The sequence below is a fragment of the Periophthalmus magnuspinnatus genome, chromosome 20 (assembly GCF_009829125.3).
Source record: "Periophthalmus magnuspinnatus isolate fPerMag1 chromosome 20, fPerMag1.2.pri, whole genome shotgun sequence".
In the NCBI taxonomy this organism is placed as follows: Eukaryota; Metazoa; Chordata; class Actinopteri; order Gobiiformes; family Gobiidae; genus Periophthalmus; species Periophthalmus magnuspinnatus.
In genome coordinates, this window is record NC_047145.1 from 937285 (window position 1) to 957938 (window position 20654).

At 40.2% G+C, this 20654-nt stretch overlaps 1 protein-coding gene across 1 annotated transcript in view; it reads right to left on the bottom strand.

Moving 5' to 3' along the window:
* Positions 1 to 684: 684 nt before the first annotated feature.
* LOC117388275 (guanine nucleotide exchange factor VAV3) overlaps positions 685 to 20654 on the bottom strand; it is a 144676-nt gene continuing 124706 nt past the window's right edge. Inside the window, exons 24-27 of the mRNA XM_033985786.2 lie at positions 15344 to 15431; positions 13810 to 13939; positions 4559 to 4710; positions 685 to 2948 (exon numbers count right to left, since the gene is read on the bottom strand). Coding sequence (XP_033841677.1) covers positions 2904 to 2948; positions 4559 to 4710; positions 13810 to 13939; positions 15344 to 15431 — 415 coding nt within the window. The 3' untranslated portion in view covers positions 685 to 2903. The remainder of the gene's footprint in view (positions 2949 to 4558; positions 4711 to 13809; positions 13940 to 15343; positions 15432 to 20654) is intronic.

Consider the following 20654-nt stretch of genomic DNA (forward strand, 5'->3'; position numbering starts at 1 on the left):
TCAAATGAAGCTCATCGAGGCTGGAGCAGGTATATTAATGTTCATATCTTGATTTACAGACACAAAAGTGAAATAAAAAACCCCAGGAAATTGAGCCAGTCGATGGAGCTCGAAGTGCACACACGATCACTTCCTGTTTGGAACGTGGTGGCTAGCGTGTTAGCTATTGTCTATTTATATAAACAAGTGTCCCTCGCTATGTCGCGGTTCACCTTTCACGGTTTTGCTGTTTCGTGGATTTTTTTGGTGCAATTTTGTATGCTTTTTTACAGCGTCTGAACGTGCATTGTGTCGTGCGTCCTGATTGGCTGTTGGACTGTAGACCATTGTGTCGTGCGTCCTGATTGGCTGTTGGACTGTAGACCATTGTGTCGTGCGTCCTGATTGGCTGTTGGACTGTAGACCATTGTGTCGTGCGTCCTGATTGGCTGTTGGACTGTAGACCATTGTCCATCAGTCTCCTCCGTGCCGTGTCTCCTGTCCAGTACAGAATGTGTTCAGACAAATTTACATAAACGTTGGATCTCAGTGTGACTCTGAAGTGCTGTACGTTTGCAATTTGTTTTCTCCCCGACAAAACCCACAATGTCGATGAAACGTTCTGCACCGACAAAGACGCCTACGAAGGTTTGAACTTTGAGAGAGTTTAAACGAGAGAGAAATGTGAGAAAATGTTAACGCCTGTGTGAGAAAAGTGTATAAAGTGTGTGGTGAGGGGTTTTACAGACAAAAACAGAGAGAATAATGTAAAAAATAAAGATGATACTTCACAGATTTCGAGTATTGTGGGTTATTTTTAGAACGTCTATGAGAAATTAATTCATTACTAGTTGTCATTGAAAATCTCACGCGAGGAAAAACCAGGTCCTAAACGGTGCGTCGGGCTTCGCACAGACCCAGCTGCTCTCTCTCTCTGCGCCTCCATTTGTCTGAGAGTCTTTAGGAGCGACCAGCCTTTTTCACTTAATACCTCCAATAAGATAAACGCCGCGAAAATCGTCTTCTGCCATCAAAGCCACCACTGATAAGAGCAGAGGATCAGGAAACAAGTGGGAAACACGACGCCCGCCGCAGATAAAGAAAAGAGAAGAAGAAGAGGAACAAGTGCGATCAGTGTTCGGCAGAGGAGGAGATATCCACAGAGCCCGTGGCCCTGCGTCTTAATCTGAGGAGGTGGAGACGTGGGTGGAGCACGTGTGGAGTGGAATTGGGTCGTCGATATCCAGATAAAGAAGATAAAAAATAGACACTGGCAGGGTCATGGTGTGTTACTGACAGAAGGTAGAGGTGGGTTAAGAAAGAGCAGCGTTTGTTATGTAACGCAGAGATAAAGCAGTGAACGTGTGGAGAGCTGGAAAACAGGAAAACGGTGGAATATAGACTAACATTTCATAGATTGTTTAGCGTCGCTGTCAATCAGATCTGTTGCCAACGCTAACGGGAGCGACTTCAGGGAAAGAAGGCGTCGTGATTTGTCTGTTATTAATGTTCATATCTTGATTTACAGACGCAATAGTGAAATAAAAACCCCAGGATCATGTAGAGAGGAGGAGTCGTCGATGGAGCTTGAAGTGCGCACACGATCACTTCCTGTTTGGCTAGCAGGTTAGCTCTGTCCGTTTATATTCAAAGTCTACGGTTCTCCCTCAAAAAATGTATTATAAAAAGATTAATTTAAAGTGGATGCTGTTTGTTTTCCATCGAATATTTTATGCTACATTTTAGGTTAAGCTAACCCCGCCACACTACAGGATTTTTCCGTCTTGAAAGATTTTTAAACAAGACAAACACGTGAGGAGAATCAGTGAGGTTTAAAATCTTATGAGCTTTTAATGCACAGAAGGCGAGCAATTAACGACACAGGAAGTGAAGTCGTTATCGCTAATCTGCAGCAGCTTCAGCCTGATCCTCGCTGTGTGGATGTAAACACGACACGCGAGGATCTGAGCTCATCTTTTTACTTTTAAAGAACATTTCAAACTGGGTTAACAGCGCCATCTTGTGGACTGGAGGCTCTTATTTACAGAGGACACATGTGAAGGAGAACGCTGCAGTTTAACTCCACAACTTTAGCTGAGTAATAACGTCGTCTTTAAATTATTTCCGCTGTTTCCTGAGTTTGTATCTCACACCTCTGTGTCCGTCACCACGTCTGCCGATGACGCTCTGTTTTATTGGCTGTTGCCGTGGTGATGTTTTGTGGTTATGATCTGACGGAGCAGCTCAGAGTCGCAAATGAAGATCTAAAGTCGGGAAGTGGATCGTAAATCGTTCAAATCCTGTAGTGTGTGGAGGTTTAAGGCGGACTTCGCACATTTATATTTATTTTCTAAGTTTAATTTAAAAGATCAATGAATATTTTGGTTAGATCGAACGTTTACTATCTTACATAAACTGGTTGATGGTTACATAAATTCTGGCAATGATCTGGCAATAATTTAAAGAAATTACAAAAATTACAATATACATTTGGTAAAAAAATAAAAATAGCACAGCGATCCTCAGAGTTTGTCAATAGGAGCCAGTCTACATGAAGAAAACACGTTTTTTTTTGCTGCAAACTGGACAGACGTCAGTGCTGTAGCTTCCATATTCCTCAAATCGTGGAGTAATCGGCGAATGAATGAAATCGAAACCGTTCTCAGATGATAAAGACTCGTGTCCAAAGAGGAGCAGGTCGACGTTGTTACAAACATGACGTCTGGAGGAGGAGGGGCCACTAACTCCACGGTCAAACAGAGACTTTGGTGCAGTTCTTTGCGTTGGCGTTGGACCGCAGTAGTCCTTCTTCTTCATGTTCCCTGGTTCGACAGCAGCTCTGGAGCAGCTCTGCTCAGCCCTCGGAGTGAGCAGCACACGCCCGACCATGAGAAGTTTATGTCCTGGGCTTCGTACGCGGCGGTTCACTCCTCTCCCTCCTCCACGTATGTCGATGGAAACCAGCCGACCTGAAAAACACACAAAGATAATTATAAGAATGAAATGTGCAGCACTAGCTCCGCGTCAGCCAATCACAGGGTTTAAATTTGCCTCACAGCCAATCAGATTCTTTGTTTCTATACCACAGTAGCACGCACGCACGCTCGCTCACGGTGTCTCAAACCATTAGCCTACTAGCTATTAGCCTACTAGCTAGCTCTGTTGTTTTGGTCTGAGGATGGAGTTATAAACAGGAGAAAGGTGATGCATAAGGCCCCATTCCCGTTTAAAGCTACAGTGTGTAACTTTCTGCATGACTCCATGGAAACAGAAAGTTAAAACTATACGTTGGAACATTCACCGTGAAGACAGACCAATTTATGTAACACAGAGGAACATCACAGCCAAAAAAAAAGTTCAGTCAAAATAAAAAAAAAATAAAAAAGCTTTTATTTTAGTAAATGTTTGGCTAAAAGTTCCATACTGTAGCTTTACTGCATAATAGTGCACAGAAAACACATGTATTGAATGGTTTTTGCACATTGTTGAGTTTAAAGGTAGAAATATGAGTCAGGTTTGTGGAGATGCAAGCCCGCTCACAGTAAGGACGCAAGTTTTTCCAAAGCAATAAACGCAATCAAAATGAAAAAGTTACATACTGAGGCTTTAAGGCCAGACTGATATTCAAAATCATAAAAACTTCAAGTAAACTTCAATTAAACCGCTATTAATATTAACTTAGCAACGCTGTCAATCAAACCTGTTGCTAAGGCTCACGGGAGCGAAGTCTGGGAAAGATTTGTCTGTTTTTAATGTTCAGATCTTGATTTACAGACACAATAAAAATAAAATAAAAACCCCAGGATCATGTAGAGGGTTAATACGAACATTTAAGACCAAAATGAGTCTGAGTCTTGATGTTTATTGTAATGTTTGTATTTTGTACACATTTTGCCAGTTTTCATTATACTGTGATGATTCTACAGTGAACCGTTTAAATCTATTTTTCCCGACACATTTTGCTTATTTACATCGGTCTTGTCTCGTTTCGTACTTCCTACATACACGATTCTTTTCAACATCCCACACAGGAGAGCTAATTGTACAGCCTGTGGAGGAGTGCGGGGAATTAGCCGACATTTAAAAGAAATAGAAATAAGAATAAACATGTTAAGCCTGCGCGATGTTAATGGTTAAACAGAGTCACAACCTCTTCACCTCCTCAAAATTAAGACACGAGTCAGATTTAACAACAAAAAACGGAGCTACTTTTGCACTTTAAGTGACTGGCAACAAAAGGCAAAAATAAACACTCGACTTGCCAAGCTGGAGTCTGTAGGAGTTGGCACGTATATATTTGCATTCAGAATGGAAGCGTGTTTTCTACGGGGCGTTTGGTGTTTGGATTTGTGCGTGCGGAGCCAACGGACGCTCTCAAGTCGCAGTGTGAGCGTCGAGTTTGAAACAGGTGCACGGAGCGAGAATATGGCACATTTTTATCCAGCGTTTTTCCAACTTTAAGCCTCAAAGCGTTTTACATGAAGGAACCGCCTCATTCAGACGAGGTGGTTAAGTGTCTTGCCCAAAGACATAAGTTCAGTCCTAAATCTAAAACTGAACAGAGGTGGCGCTGTCTCACCCGCCCGTTGACCTCTCCTCTCCACCAGCCGTTGGCTCCAGACTTGGTGTAGATCTTTACCACGTCTCCTTCCTGCAGGGACAACTCCCTCGTGTCCCGTGAGCTGAAGTCGTACCGCGCGATGGCCACGCCGATCACTTTGGGGGTAAACACTGCGGGGGAAAAAAACATACAACGGGAATTTATTATTTATGTTTTTTAGCTCACAGGAACGCAGATGTGTTAAGAAGAAGAAAGACACAGTTTAATCTGATGAGGTGACATGTAGCTTAATGCTGTTAGCCCTGTCACTATGTTCAGTGCAGTTGAAGTTGTTTTGGGGTTTAGAATTTATCATTTAGACTTTTTCTTTGCAAAGTATTTTATTTTATTCTATTTTTAAGCATATCTTTTTAACTTTCTGCCTGCCCTTATTTGTATTTGTATTTATTTTGTGTTTTGTTTTGTGACGATGGCAATAAAAGTCTAATGATTCTGATTCTGTAAAGGGGGAGATTTGCTGTATTTTTGTTGTTTATTTGCTCCAGCTCATGTCTTTTAATAAAACAGTAAATTTTAAATGTTTTACTTTAATTTTTTTGCATTATTTTAATCTTAACCTGTGGCGTAAAGTAGTTTAAATTTGATCATTTATCATATTTCTCTGCAACGATAAATTTGACACACGGAGGATTTCAGGGGCCGGCCTCCTGGTTTAGTCCTGGTTTTAGACACGGTTTAGTCCTGGTTTAGTCCTGGTTTTAGACACGGTTTAGTCCTGGTTTAGTCCTGGTTTTAGACACGGATTAGTCCTGGTTTTAGTCCTGGTTTAGTCCTGGTTTATGTTAAATCCTCGTTTCAGTTTTCTGCCTTGTTGTGTTATTCTTCAAACTCCGTTATCACGACAGGCCTGAGCAGTATTTTATATTTAAATTATGCAGTATCAATATATTTTTACAATCACTACAAACTTTTTATGTTTTAATTTGTCAAATATATTAAAAATGACATTGTGAAGAACCTTCTGGTTTCTTCAGTAGCTCTGTTGTAACGAGCAGAGCAGGACTCGTCTGACAGCTCCGTGTGCAGAGCTCTGACAGACAGACCGGGACCCCCCCCTCCCCCTCGCGTCTCCCCAAACCCCCGTCTCCCGCCTCCTCCACCCACCCCTCCACCCGCCCCTCCACCCTCCTGGAGCGGGCCGGGCGGAGCTGACAGGTGGAAATGGTGTGTCAGACCTGTACAACCCGGCCATGGGGGCAGAATGTCTAATACAGCGAGCGCTTGGAGCATTTGGACACCTTTAACTTGACAGAGACACACACACACACACAAACGCACACACACACACAAACACACACAGACCAAAGCCACAAAACTTACACAAAAGCAAAGCAGAGGTGCATTGTGGGAGAACATGCAAACTGTTGGAGAGAACTTCACTGAAAAACAGGTCCAAACCAGATCTGCTCATGATTATCCAGATTTATCAGTTTAAATGGGATTTGTCAGGGTCTGTTTTTAAAATAAATATATTAAAGTATAAAACTGTAACATATACACAATAATCTGAAATACCAGCTTTATGTGTTTTTGTTGATTTTTAAGTGAAACATTTTGGGGCAGATTCAGCTTTAAATGTGCAACAGAAATAAACTTGAATTTAATTAAACCTTTTGAGAATCATAATTTTGTCACATTAATAAAATATATAATGAAGTGAATAAGACATTTTCACATTTACTTCATTGTTTTGTAAAAAATACTTTGGACATGCTCATTCAATATTATTATTTCTTTATTTTTACCACTTTCTACATTTTAAATACATGGACATGGAATTATGTAGTAATGAAAAAAAGGTTTTAAAAATATTTTCGACAGAGCAAAGTTTGGATACTTAGAAGATTTGAATAAAAAATAAAAAAAACAAAACTTTTTTCTTTACTACACAATTCCATATGTTACTTATTATATTATTTTATATTTATTATATTTAATACCTCAGTGTGTATTTAAAATGTCTTAAATAAAAATGAAAATATTAAATGAGAGAATGTGTCCAAACTTTTAACTGGAAGTGAACGTGAAAATGTCTTGTGCAAAATACATAAACACAACTCTTATAGATTTATTATGATTGAAAAAGCTCGATATTTCCATAAAATATTGAGTTTTTTTTACCCTTTCTGCCGTTTCTAAAGTGAAACCGACTTAAACAGTGAGGTTTTGTCTTCAGAATCCACATGCAAACTGTCCACACATGCACGAAAACTTTCACAGATGCACATGCCAAAAAACAAAATGAAATAAAGTTTAAAAAAAAGGCGAGACCAAAGCCGTTCCATGACGTGACGAGCTCAGGCCAAAGAGGAGGGTAAACACAGAAAAAGAAGACAGAAGCGATACCTGTACCTGACCAGAAGGGGGCAGAAGAGGGAGGTACAAAGCTGTAGCCGGTGGGAGATACAATAGACAGGCCGCAGAGCAATGGGGCTATGGCGGGGCAGGCCAGGCAGGGGGCGCAAGAGGCAAACGGGGTGAGAGGGAGGGAAGGGAGAGAGGCAAAAGAAAAAAAGAGTTTAACCTAAAATCATAAGGAGAAGTTTGGTGCGGCTCAGAGACTCGGCGGGTTTGTGGAATCGTTTGAGCCGGAGGGATGTTTGCTTTGGAAACAGAACATCTTTACTTGTGTTTTTAATTAGAACGAACATACAGCCGCACAATTAGCGCTCAGGGAATAGGCTGGATTTGCATATTCATAAAGACGAGGCAGATGTACTTCAGTCACATCTGTAGTTCTTAAACGAGCTCCGTCGTGACAATATGGGCTTTAGTTTTGAGCCGTTTATGACAGAGGCTTTGCTGGAGCCGTCGTCTTCACCGTCGAGTCTAAAAACGTTTTCTGTTCGTATTTTCCAGGACTTTTCTTCAGTGCAGTATTTTCTGGAGTATAAGTCGCACCAGCCAAAAACTGCACAATAATGAAGAAAACGTATATTCATTCACACATAAGTCAAGACAAAATATGAATAAAAGTGCAGGGTATAGTCCGGAAAATGCGGTAATCACGCCTCCCCCAAGAAACTGTCGTGCGGAGTTGCGTTTTGGTGGATAAAAGCTCAGATTTTTGTCGTTTTCCTTGTAGTAAAAGAAAAATTCAAATCTGTAACTGGACAAAAAGTTTTGGAGTGGAGACGTTTGGCTGCTCATCCAGGACACTTCCTCAGTTCTGTCGTTAGCGCCTCTTAATCTGACCCAAAGCTCTTTCTTTTGCTCTGGATCAGACCTGGACGACTGAGGGATTAAGTCGTCCATTGGTTCCATCGTTTATCACGGGGGTCACGTTCTAAAAATAACCCGAAATAAGCAAAATCTGTGAAGTATTGTCTTTATTTTTTACATTATTCTCTCTGTTTTTGTCTGTAAAACCCCTCACCACACACTTTATACACTTTTCTCACACAGGCGTTAACATTTTCTCACATTTCTCTCTCGTTTAAACTCTCTCAAAGTTCAAACCTTCGTAGGCGTCTTTGTCGGTGCAGAACGTTTCATCGACATTGTGGGTTTTGTCGGGGAGAAAACAAATCGCAAACGTACAGCACTTCAGAGTCACACTGAGATCCAACGTTTATGTAAATTTGTCTGAACACATTCTGTACTGGACAGGAGACACGGCACGGAGGAGACTGATGGACAATGGTCTACAGTCCAACAGCCAATCAGGACGCACGACACAATGGTCTACAGTCCAACAGCCAATCAGAACGCACGACACAATGGTCTACAGTCCAACAGCCAATCAGGACGCACGACACAATGGTCTACAGTCCAACAGCCAATTAGGACGCACGACACAATGGTCTACAGTCCAACAGCCAATCAGGACGCACGACACAATGGTCTACAGTCCAACAGCCAATCAGGACGCACGACACAATGGTCTACAGTCCAACAGCCAACCAGGACGCACGACACAATGGTCTACAGTCCAACAGCCAATCAGGACGCACGACACAATGGTCTACAGTCCAACAGCCAATCAGGACGCACGACACAATGGTCTACAGTCCAACAGCCAATCAGGACGCACGACACAATGGTCTACAGTCCGCCTTTTCATATCAGAGCTGCAAACTGTGGAACTCACTGCCCACTGAAATAAAAAACATTTCTGAGTTGAAAATGTTCACCTCTAGGGTTAAGAAATGGCTGAAAATGAGTCAAAACTGTACCCACTTGTAAATAGGCAGTATGACAGAGAGAGAGAGAACGTGTGAGTGTTGAATGTATTTTTGGGCACTGATGTATCTATTTTAAGGGGCAGGGGTTTTAATATATTTTGCATATTGGTGAATTGTGGAGAAGCTCAACCAGGGACGGGAGTTGAGAATTAGCTTTTGCTATAAACTATATGCATCACATCAGCTGCAATGTTCATGTTGTAACTATGTCAGATTGCATTGTCCCTGTCAAATAAATATATAAATAAAATAAAATAAATAAACAGCCAATCAGGACGCACGACACAATGGTCTACAGTCCAACAGCCAATCAGGACGCACGACACAATGCATGTTCAGACGCTGTAAAAAAAGCATGTAGAATTGTACTGGAAAAATCCGTGAGAGGTGAACTGCGACATAACGAAGGACAACTGTAACGTGAAAGTATGATTTTTTTGTTTCATTTCTTTTCTCTTAAATCTTGTGTCTTAAACATTGAACTTGTTCCTCACGTGTTTGTTTTAAGACGTCGACTCTGAACCTGCTGCTTCTGTCACATGATACGAGTTTTCATCTTTCAGTCGACATGAGGTGTTGGAAAACATCTTTTTAGCGACGTTTTCTACCTTCATGTGAACAGTGTGGTGTGTCCATGTATGACCTCGTACAGACAGAATGTAGGACCAGCCGTATACACACAGTACTTTTCTCTGAGTATAAGTACTGGAGGCTCCTTTGTGATGTAACTCACACATGAGCTGCTGTTTGTACCGACACTTCTCTGAATCAGATAAACTTCTTTCAACTCTCTCCTGGTCTGGATTAATTTCCTTCTCCATTACATAACACTTCTCCGATGTTCACATACATTGTTAAAAAGTCGATGATTTTTCTGTAGAAATTGCTCCTAATTAAACTCGTAAAACGCGTCAATGAAACAGATGCTGCTGTTCGGCTGAATCCTACAATGAAGATCTGTAATTGATCTGGTTTTTACGTTGGTTTGATGATTATTTGCCTGTAAAATAAAGTCATAAATATGTTGGTCTTTGTCAGATAGCGCAGAAATGACCAACTCCAGCCACAAGAGGTCAGACTAGGACAAAATACAGAAGTAGCGGGACAAGAAAAACAACACTTAGCTTCAGTTTAAAGTGCAGTTTGTGTTTTTGTGCGACAGGGTTGGACTTTAGCGAAGTTCTTTGGTTTTATCTTTGTATTTTCCTGCTAATCGTCGCTAATTTCGCTCACACTTAGAGAAACGAGTTTTTGTAAAGTTTTGTAACAGTTACAATCATATAATCCTTCGTTTAACTTTTATTTACGTCGTCATTTATTCACATTTAAACAACGAGCCTCTGACGACGACGGGAACAAGTCTCACCGACGCAGATAAAAGCCCAAACTTTAGGAAAAATGCGCTTCCTGCGACCCTACGAACCAGCCCATGTTATCGATATGCAGGACGGACGACGCTCGCCAACGCACGCCATTATAAAGCGAATACTAACCAGGCATCGGGATACAGCGCGGCGTCGGGAATATAAAGAGAATCGGCCTCCACTTGAAATGACCAAAGAAGCTCCGCGTGAATTCAACAGCTTCATTTTGACAAAGTGGCGTTCCGGGCGCGGCGTAACGCACAACGAGGAGCGCTAATGGAAACGGTGAATGAGGACACAGGCGCCATTTAAATAACAGGGAGAAGATGAGAGTGAAAACACAATCAGCCGCTGCTCCGCCAGTACGTTTGAAATGATTTTTATGATGGACTTTCTGCGGCCAGACTGAAGTTTAAAGGTGATCACGGCTGTGGTTATGGACGATGTGTTTGGAAATGTGCGGCGCTAATGTCGTGTGATCTATAATTTTATTTAAAGGGACGGTAGAAGAAGAAAACAATCTATTCTGTAACTGACAAAAAGTTTTAGAGCGAAGACGTTTCTCTGCTCGTCCAAGACACTGGTTCAGTTCTGGTCAGATTCCTGCTGGACACTGCGTCATATCTGTGTGAAGGAGGAGCTAACGACACTGAAGCTAACGACACTGATGCTAACGACACTGAAGCTAACACACCTGTTTGTTTACAGTCCTTGAGTCACATGTCATGTCCCAATTCGACGGTTGCACTTTTACCGACGAAAGCTGCTCCTCCGTCGACCGCAAAGGCCGAAATGGGACAGGATTACGCCACGGAGCGAACTCCAACCGCTGTCTGCTCCCAGTTGTAGCGAGTATTACATAACTTTAACACACCTTGTTTCTCCTGTAGAAGACGTGACGCGCAGTGCATGATGGGATATAGAAGTGTACGAAGTCTGCTCTGATGCACGCTTCATTCACGTCCGATCTCCACGGAAACGCAGAAAACGCAGGGCACATTTGGCTGCGTGAAATGGGCCGGGTCTTGTCGCGCCGGAAGTGACGTAAGTGTCCGTCAAACGCAGCCGACGAAGTGACACACGGCGCATATTTAGTCTAAAATAAAGTGTCTAAGGCCTGTTCCTGTTCAAAGCTACAGTGTGTAACTTTCTGGAGGTGGTCAATCACCTGCACGACTCCATGGAAACAGAAAGTTAAAACCATACTCTGGAACATTTCCCATGAAAATAGACCAGTTTTATGTAACACAGAGGAACATTTCCACTGAAACAAGCAGGAAAAGTCCTCCAGGCCAAATAAGAGTCAGGTTTGTGGAGATGTGAGTCGCCTCATATTCACCAAATTAAAAAAAACATGCTTTAATTTTAGTTAATGTTTGGATAAAAGTTCCATACTGTAGCTTTAACACTTGTGACAGAAAACACATGTATTGAGCGGTGCGGCACATTGTTGAGTTTAAAGGTAGAAGTACGAGTCAGGTTTGTGGAGATGCAAGCCCGCTCACCGTCACGACGCAATAAACACAACCGAAATGAAAAAGTTACGTACTGAGGCTTTATGGCCAGACTTTATTTACAGACACAACAGTGAAATAAAAACCCCAGGGTCATGTAGAGCGGAGTCGATGGAGCAGGAAGTGCACCGCGATCACTTCCTGTTTGTAACGCGGCCGCTAGCAGGTTAGCGATGTCCATTTGTATAAACAGTCTATGGTCTCGTCTCCTCACACTGTCAAACTCGCTCAGACTCGTACGTCTTTGGGTTGGCAGCGTCTCCAAATAGTTTAAACTTTACGAAACAACCCCCCGCTCATTAATTGGTGGTTTTGGGACAGAAGTCGAGACCAAATGATCCAAATGAATCAGTTTAAAAGGAGAATGGATTCAAGTGTCCCCACCAGGAGCAGCTGTCCGACAAGACAAAGCACCGCCGCACAACAAAACACATTTGGATGAGATCAGCCCCAAACAACAGCGTTTTTCCTCCTAAAAAACGATTGGTTTCTCTGCTTCTGTCCGTTTATTTCATCCACTTTGAACGCGATCTCTTTCTTTCATCGTCTCTCCTCGACGCTCCGCCGAGCTCAAACTCAGTCTCGTTTCTGCGCTGATTGCACTGAGTCATACATTTTCCATTAGGACTGAAGAGCCGCGTGGTCACAGCGTTTACTGGGTTTAATCTGTTTTTTTTTTTTTTAGGTTGAGACTTTGAGAAGGAAACTTATGAAAATGGGTTAGAGTGAAGGGATTATGAAAGTTACTCAAAATAAAACAGGAGGAGTTTAAAGTTCTAGAGAAGTACTGGACCGATATCACACGAAACTGACTGTTGTAGCTTTAATCCATGTTAGGATGCATCAAAAACAGACCTGGAGTTGTGTTTTGTTTCATTTATTATTAGTCTGTTACATCTACAAAGCTCAAAATGCTCTGTTCCACCTTGTGATGTCATGAAGTGGTAGTTTTCAAGTTAACTTCTCTTCCTTTTACCTTTAGTTCAGTCGAGATAAGTGGCAACTCCAGGACTGAAATGATCCAACTGATTCTAAAAATGAAGGTGTGTGGAGTTTAAAAACACAGTGGAGCACTTCCTGTATCACCACATGATGACATCACAAGGTGGAACAGAGTGTTTTCAGTTTGAGAGAAGAACATAAATCAGAAAAATATATTATCTCTGTTCTAATGTTGTTTCCTCGTTACAAACAGATCCAGACACAAACCTGCAGATTTAGGCTGAGTTTTTCTCTCCAAATGGAAAAAAAAACCCACTCTGTTCCACCTTGTGATGTCATCATGTGGTGATACAGGAAGTGCTCCACTGTGTTTTTAAACTCCACACACCTTCATTTATAGAATCATCTGGATCATTTCAGTCCTGGAGTTGTCTCTTATCTCGACTGAACTAAAGGTAAAAGGAGGAGTTAACATGAAAACTCCCACTTGATGACATCACAAGGTGGAACAGAGCGTTTTGAGCTTTGGAGATGTAACAGACTAATAAAAAATGAAACAAAACACAACTCCAGGTCTGTTTTTGAGGAGGAAACGGCATTAGAACATGGTTTAAATCTGCACGAGTCAGTTTTGTGTTATTTTACTTTATATTCGCTTCATTGCTCAGCCCTGTTTAAAAGTGAAATAATGGTTTGTATTTAAAAATATCTGTTCTGTTTTTCCACTCGTCTTCAGTCTTTTCAGTCCAGTTGTTTACTAATGCTAAAGCTAACTCGCTAACTTGTTCCGCGGTCCCTCTGGATTAGCCGAGCCGTTTGAAAACCGCATCGATTGGCTCTTCAGTAATGGTCCAGCGAGCGTTTTTCCAATCTAATAACATGGTTAGTAGAGTCTCCAACCAGCGACTGAGCGCTCCGTCACAAACTATTATCGTCACGGCAACACGCGCCGACTATTTTAACAACAAATCCCAGCGTGTGGCTCCTTTAGGACGCTCCCGAGTGAGACGGAGCAGTGAGCCAGACTGGAAGGAAACGGGGAAGAAGCCGAGCGAGGAGCCGGATTGGGAATGAGCGGGATTAGGATGGGAATAATGTGGAATAAATGAGCGTTATGTTAATTCAAACGTGAAATTGTTTAGTTTTTGATTGTAGAAACAGAACCGCACACGTTAAAGAAAAGGATGGAGGTGAAGGGGACTCACTGTTGCTGCCCGATCGGTTGAGCCGTTGCGTCGCCGTGTTCTCCGGTTCTCGATATGGGAATTGTAAAGTTGTGTCCAAACTTCGGAATCCTTCTTTGAGCGAGTGGTGTTTGTAGTACTCGATCAGCTCCTGTTAGAATAAAAAAAACAACACAAAAACGGTTAAAAATGCATTAAAAAAGTCTTCATTTTTGTGTATCCTGTGTTTTGCTTTGAGCGTTCAGTGTCTGTCTGGTTTTTAAAAGTTCCAATACCTGCCAAAGGTTCCCAAAGTGCAAAAACTACATCGGTTTGGCTTTAAAAATGATTAGACCAGATGCCCTTCCAAACGGAACACGACAAACACTGTGGTGTCACTGTGAACTACACGTGGAGCAATGGCAAACTGTCACATTTTTACACAGCGTTTTTCCACTTTTAAGGCTCAAAACGCTTTAAATCAAGGAATTAATCACCTATTCACACACACGTTCAAACGAAGAGAGCTAAGTGTCTTGCTCAAGGATACAACAACAGCAGCATTCATCTGTGGAAGCTGGAATCGCACCACCAACCTTCGGATCTGTGGACAAACTCTCTACAAACTGAGCTAGCGTGGCCTCTTGATAAATAACCTTGAAAAACATGTATCCTTATGTGTTATACGGCTTGCCTCTCCACAGATCTGACATATAAGATGCTTTATGGTAAGGCCAGAGGAAAAATACTGATATTTATTTATGTCATATTGAATAAAACTATTGAATAAAACTCTACGTGGAGAATGTTCTGAAGTTTGGCTTTAACTTTTGATCGAGGTAAGAGCTGGAATCGAACCACCAACCTTCAGACCAGTGAAAAAACGCTCTACCGACTGAGCCACTGTCGCATCCTTATGTCATAGGGCCTGCCTCTCCACAGACCTGACCTGTAAGATGTTATTGCTTTGCCTGGAGTGCCACAGTAACAAAAAAAAAATCTATCGTGGAATGTTTGAAAGTACGGCTTTAACTTTCCATCCAGGTGAGAGCGGGAATCGAACCGGCAACCTTCAGGTCAGTGGAAAAACACACATCCTTATAAGAAAGGGCTTGCCTGTCCACAGACCAGGCCCATAAGATGTTACTGCTTTACCTTTAATGCCACAGTTAAATATAAATCAGGCAGAATATTCTAAAGTTTGGCTTTATCTTTCCATCTTTCTGTCCAAATTTCTACGCCGTTTCCTGGAGAATAAACTACAACCCGCTAGCTAAACGCACTTCAGTGTCTGGAGCTGTGTAATTCAGAGGTAGTTATTATAAACCTGAGATAGATCTTGCTCAGTTTGTTGATAAATACCCATAGCCAACCTTTCACTTTGCGTTGGACCGCGCTATAGCACTTAGGCCCCGCGGCTAGCATAAACACAGCGCTAATCACGGCTATTTCTGAACGCACAGCTAAAATAAAAATCAGCTTTTGACACTTCATTAACCCGACGTCATGACTTATTTATAATCAGCTCCGAAGGCGTTCAGCAGGAGAAAAAAAATAAAAAATATAAACAACTCACCAGTATGCTCCTGAATTTCTTATTTTCGGCGATGTGGAAGCAGCCGTCTTTGGTCAGAATCTTAATGTGCTTGACGTCGTTGTTGTACCTGTGGGCCAGTGAATAAGTTATGAGAGTAATTTCCTCTTTTGATCAGCGCATCGATTGGAGGCTAACGCTAATGTGTCAGGTCCCAGAGGTTAGCTAGCGTTTGAGCGATGTGCGCGCGGAGGGGGAATCGCTCAGTATGTAAAAGGCCACCTACACGGAGGGAAAAACCAGCGCCGGCACAATGAAAGAGGCATTAATGATGGACGGAGAGGAGAAAGAGGAGGTGTAGAAAAGAGGTGTGGGGTCGAACAGTGACCTCTGACCTTTTTATTGACGCGTGTTTCAAAGACGTCGATACGGTACGCAGAGTGAAGCGGAGGATTACTATAGGAACGCCGCGGAGACGTGGGATGGATGAGCCTTAGAAAAACATATTGGGAATTGAACTACAGACCACGGACTGAAGTAAATATGTGAGAAGATGTAGATTAAATGTAAAACTCTGCGCAGGGACACGTTAGAGGAAAAACGTCAATGTGATTTTTCGGTTCTTGTTGTAATAGGTAAAGCGTAAATGAAGTGGAACAGATTTAAAAATGTTCAACAGTAAAAATATGAATCAATTTCTTAATTTTTCTTGTGGATTTTGTCTGTTTATTTACGTTTGTTCAAAGTCGAAGCTCGAACTCGAAATCTAATCTTGAGTAAAATACAAAAGTTAAATCTGTAACTGGACAAAACGTTGTAGGAGTGAAGATGTTTCGCTGCTTGTTCTTCAGTTCTGGTCCAAATCAAACACAAAATCAAACTCTTTATTAACTTTAAACTATAAACTTTAAGATGAATAAAGATGAGCTTGTGTTTGGAGACGTCCACAGCCTCAGTCTCACGTCTCCGTCGGTGAAACGTGTGGATTTCAGACGTTTGGAGCAGGAAATTTGACCGTTTGTTTTGAAATGACACAGGACCAAAGTGTTTGTTTTTATTTGTATTTAATCAAATCAGTATCAATGTCACTATTAAGAAACAGAATTTAAATCTGTAATTGGACAAAACTTTTTAGAGTCGAGACATTTGACCCCCTTATATCAGTCTGAAGGGAGACGCTAACTACACTGAAGCTAACACACTGAAGCTAACACACTGAAGCTAACACACTGAAGCTAACACACCTGTTCACGATTTCTGTTTGTAGGATCGGTGTATTGAGCTACATTAAGTGTGCACTGTGCCTGAGTCATATTTAACATATTTATTCAGCTCTTAATGGATGATTTCACACCTATCACCATCCTGGCTCTATTGTTCTCTTTGTTTCTTTGTTTGCTTTGGGTCTGAGGGTGGAGTTATAGATACAGTACACAAACTGCAAACGCGCAGCCAAACAACTTCACTCTAAAACGTTTTGTCCAGTTACAGATTTGACTTTTCTATCAGGCTTTGCAAACCTGTTGTAATGATCGACTGTGATATTAACAGTGACATTAATGTCGATTTGGCTTCATTAAATACAAATAAAAGCGTAAAACGACACTTTGAACCTGCTCTAAAATCTGAAATCCACACGTTTCACCGACAAATACTGAGAGACTGAGGCTGCGGACGTCTCCATCAAACACAAGCTCATCTTTATTAATTTTAAAGTTTATAGTGTTTGCACATTCTTAAGTTTTATGTTAAACTTTACAGCACATATCCCAGTGTCTGGCTGCTGCTCTCTCTGTTTTACACTTCTGTTCAACTCTGTCTAAGTAATTACCCAGTGAGTGAACAGCTATGGACCATCTGAGAGCCGAGAATATGCAAAAGAACCGGCTCATTCGAGTGAAGTGCGCTCTGCTAAAGCCATTATAATGTACATTCACTCTCAGGACTGAAGGGAGTTTAACTGTGAGATCCAAACGAGGGTTTAAACCAGACACAAGCTTCAAATGTTCACGTTCTGCCGTCGGAGCTGATCATTTGAGACGAGACAATCGCATTAGAATAACAACGGGCGAAAACCATCGAGTCAAATATAGAGCTGTGGTTCTTCTATTTCCAGCATCTGTAACTCGTGTTTGTGAAATAGACAAATTTACTATTTTTCATATTTACACGACCAGTCAGAAGTTTGGACACGCCCTCTCATTCTATGTTTTTATTTATTTATTTTTCTGCTTTTTTACATTTTATAAACAAAAAGTTAATATATTTCTTTTTTTTTATTTATTCTACGTTTTACATTTTATAAAAAGTTAATATATTTCTTTTTTTTCTTTATTTATTCTACGTTTTACATTTTATAAAAAGTTAATATATTTATTTTTTTCTTTATTTATTCTACGTTTTACATTTTATAAAAAGTTAATATATTTATTTTTTTCTTTATTTATTCTACGTTTTACATTTTATAAAAAGTTAATATATTTATTTTTTTCTTTATTTATTCTACGTTTTACATTTTATAAAAAGTTAATATATTTCTCATTCTGTTTTTTTCTGCTTTTTTACATTTTATAAACAAACAGTTAATATATTTCTCATTCTATGTTTTTTTCTTTATTTTTTCTGCTTTTTACATTTTTATATTTGATGTCTTCTAAGATATATGGAATTATGTAGCAAAGAAAAAAGGTTAAATAACTGCTAAATATTTTTCAGCAACGCAAAGGGCAGATACTTTGAGAATTTGAATATAAAACGTAAATTTACACATAACTCCATGTATCTTGCTTCATATATTTGATGCCTCAGTGTGTTTTTAAAATGCAGAAAGTCGTAAAAAAATAAAGAAAAAATCAAACACTGAATGAGAGGGTGAGTCCAAACGTTTGACCGGTCGTGTTGGTCCCAAAAAAAAATATGTAACTACAGTGGTTATTAGTTTATTGTGGGGGTTACATTCTAAAAAAAACGCAATCAGCTTTATTTATTTTTATTTTTTTTTTACAATTATTCTGTTTTTGTGTGTAAAACCCCTCACCACACACTTTATACACTTTTCTCACACAGGCGTTAACATTTTCTCACATTTCTCTCTCGTTTAAACTCTCTCAAAGTTCAAACCTTCGTAGATTTAAAAAAATAAGTTCAGTATTATAAAATTAAACCTGTTTTCAGCCCCAAATATTTGTCTGAGAAATAAAAATAAAAACATTGTCCTATACTGTAAATATTGGATCGTCCTTGGCTCCAGATCAGCCGCTATAACCGCTCTAGCCTCAGGTGTGGGTGACGTCACACTCGCTCAGTCCACGTCTTTAAACCGCCTGTAGGGGGCGCTGACGCGGGTTAATGAAGAGGACACTCGGCTCCTAAATGTTCTTTTGAAGTGCTCTTGCAAATACAGTTTTACATCCTTATACTGGGTCTAATTATGGGTCCTAATAAATATTTAATTTGTCTGGGAAAGCGTATCAGAGCGTCTTACAGCTAAAATGTTAATTAGCGTCCCTGGGGTTACAGAAGGCTGTCCTCACACCACTTTCCACCGGTGCAGATCGACTCCAAGTTTGAATAAAAGATATTTCGTACTGACTGGGACGCCGCCCGACGTGGTTAAACTGCACAGTGTAATCGCAGATCGTTCGGTCAGTTGGACGCCTCACTGTGGTCGACCGGCGTCTTGACCTCGAAGAAAATCTAAACCGTCGTCTAAGTGAGGGTTTAACAGAGACTCTCGTGTGGTCAGTGTGCGGTCAGTGCTGTGGTCTGGACGACGAGATGTGATAAACCACAGGCAGAGTACGAACGACAGTGATGATGAATTATGGATGTGCGGCTTCTGTGGAGTTTTAAAGGTCCACACGACTCTGTTTTCTCTGTTTTAATGTTGTTTCATCGTCACAAACAGACCTGGAGTTTCATTCTCACATGTTTAACACACAAACACTCCAGATTTAGGCTGAGTTCTTCTCTCAAACTGAGAAAAAATAACACTCTGTTCCACCTTGTGATGTCATTATGTGGTAATGCAGGAAGTAAACTCCACACACCTTCAGTAGAATCATTTGGATCACAGTTATTGGTCTTTACCACGATATCTGCTGTTCTTTGTCTTGTTGTTTCCATATTTGGGATCACAGACTCGTCCACACAGAAGGACATTAGAGCGTTTATCTCTAATTACAAGATGCTTTTATATTTCACATGACAAATCTCACAGATGTCCTTGTTTCTCTCTATGGCTGAGAAATGTGTTTCATAAAATTCAAAAAAATTAAGTACACGTTAAGAGGATGTTCAGACATTTTTTCCAGCTGTAATAATGCTTTATTTCTTATTTCACAAATGTGCAGGTGTTGTCATTATGAATGTGACGTCTGTAATATCTGTGATATTTAATTGGTGGATGTTCATTTAACATATTTTGTTTATTTTATTTTATTTTTTATTACATTTTTTATTTGCACTTGTACATATTTTATTTGATTTAGTTTTTTTTGTACTTGTACCTATATTATTTTATTTATGTATTTATTTATTTATTTTTTGCACTTGTACATCATTTTATTTAGTTTTTTTTATTTTTATTACATTTTTTATTTGCACTTGTAAATATTTTATTTTTATTTAGTTTTTTTTTTTGTACTTGTACCTATTTTATTTTATTTATGTATTTATTTTTTTGCACTTGTTCATCATTTTATGTAGTTTTTTTTTTTTTTTTTTGCACTTATACATCATTTTATTTAGGGTTGTTTTTTGTTTTTTTGCACTTGTACATCATTTTATTTAGTTTTATTTTTTATTTTTTGCACTTGTACAGGGTGGGTGATCTATTCGCTCATATTCCAGACAAAACAGGGACAACTAAACTGTTTGTCTCATTGTAGTTTGTCTTTCTGCCCCTTTACAAAAACATTTGGGGAAAACAAAAAAGAATCATTTGGATCATTTCAGTCCTGGAGTTGTCTCTTATCTCGACTGAACTAAAGGTAAAAGGAGGAGTTAACATGAAAACTACCACTTCATGACATCACAAGTTGGAACAAAGCATTTTGAGACCGCTGCGTAATGGCATTGCGTCCTTGGGCAAGACAGTTCACCTGCTTTGCTTAAGTATTTTTGGTGGTCCCTTGTTTATAGTGGGGGCTACATTCTAAAAATAACCCGCAATAGTTGAAATCCACTAAGTATCATCTTTATTTTTTACATTATTCTCTCTGTTTTTGTGTGTAAAACCCCTCACCACACACTTTATACACTTTTCTCACACAGGCGTTAACATTTTCTCACATTTCTCTCTCGTTTAAACTCTCTCAAAGTTCAAACCTTCGCACGCAAAACTGTCCTAAAA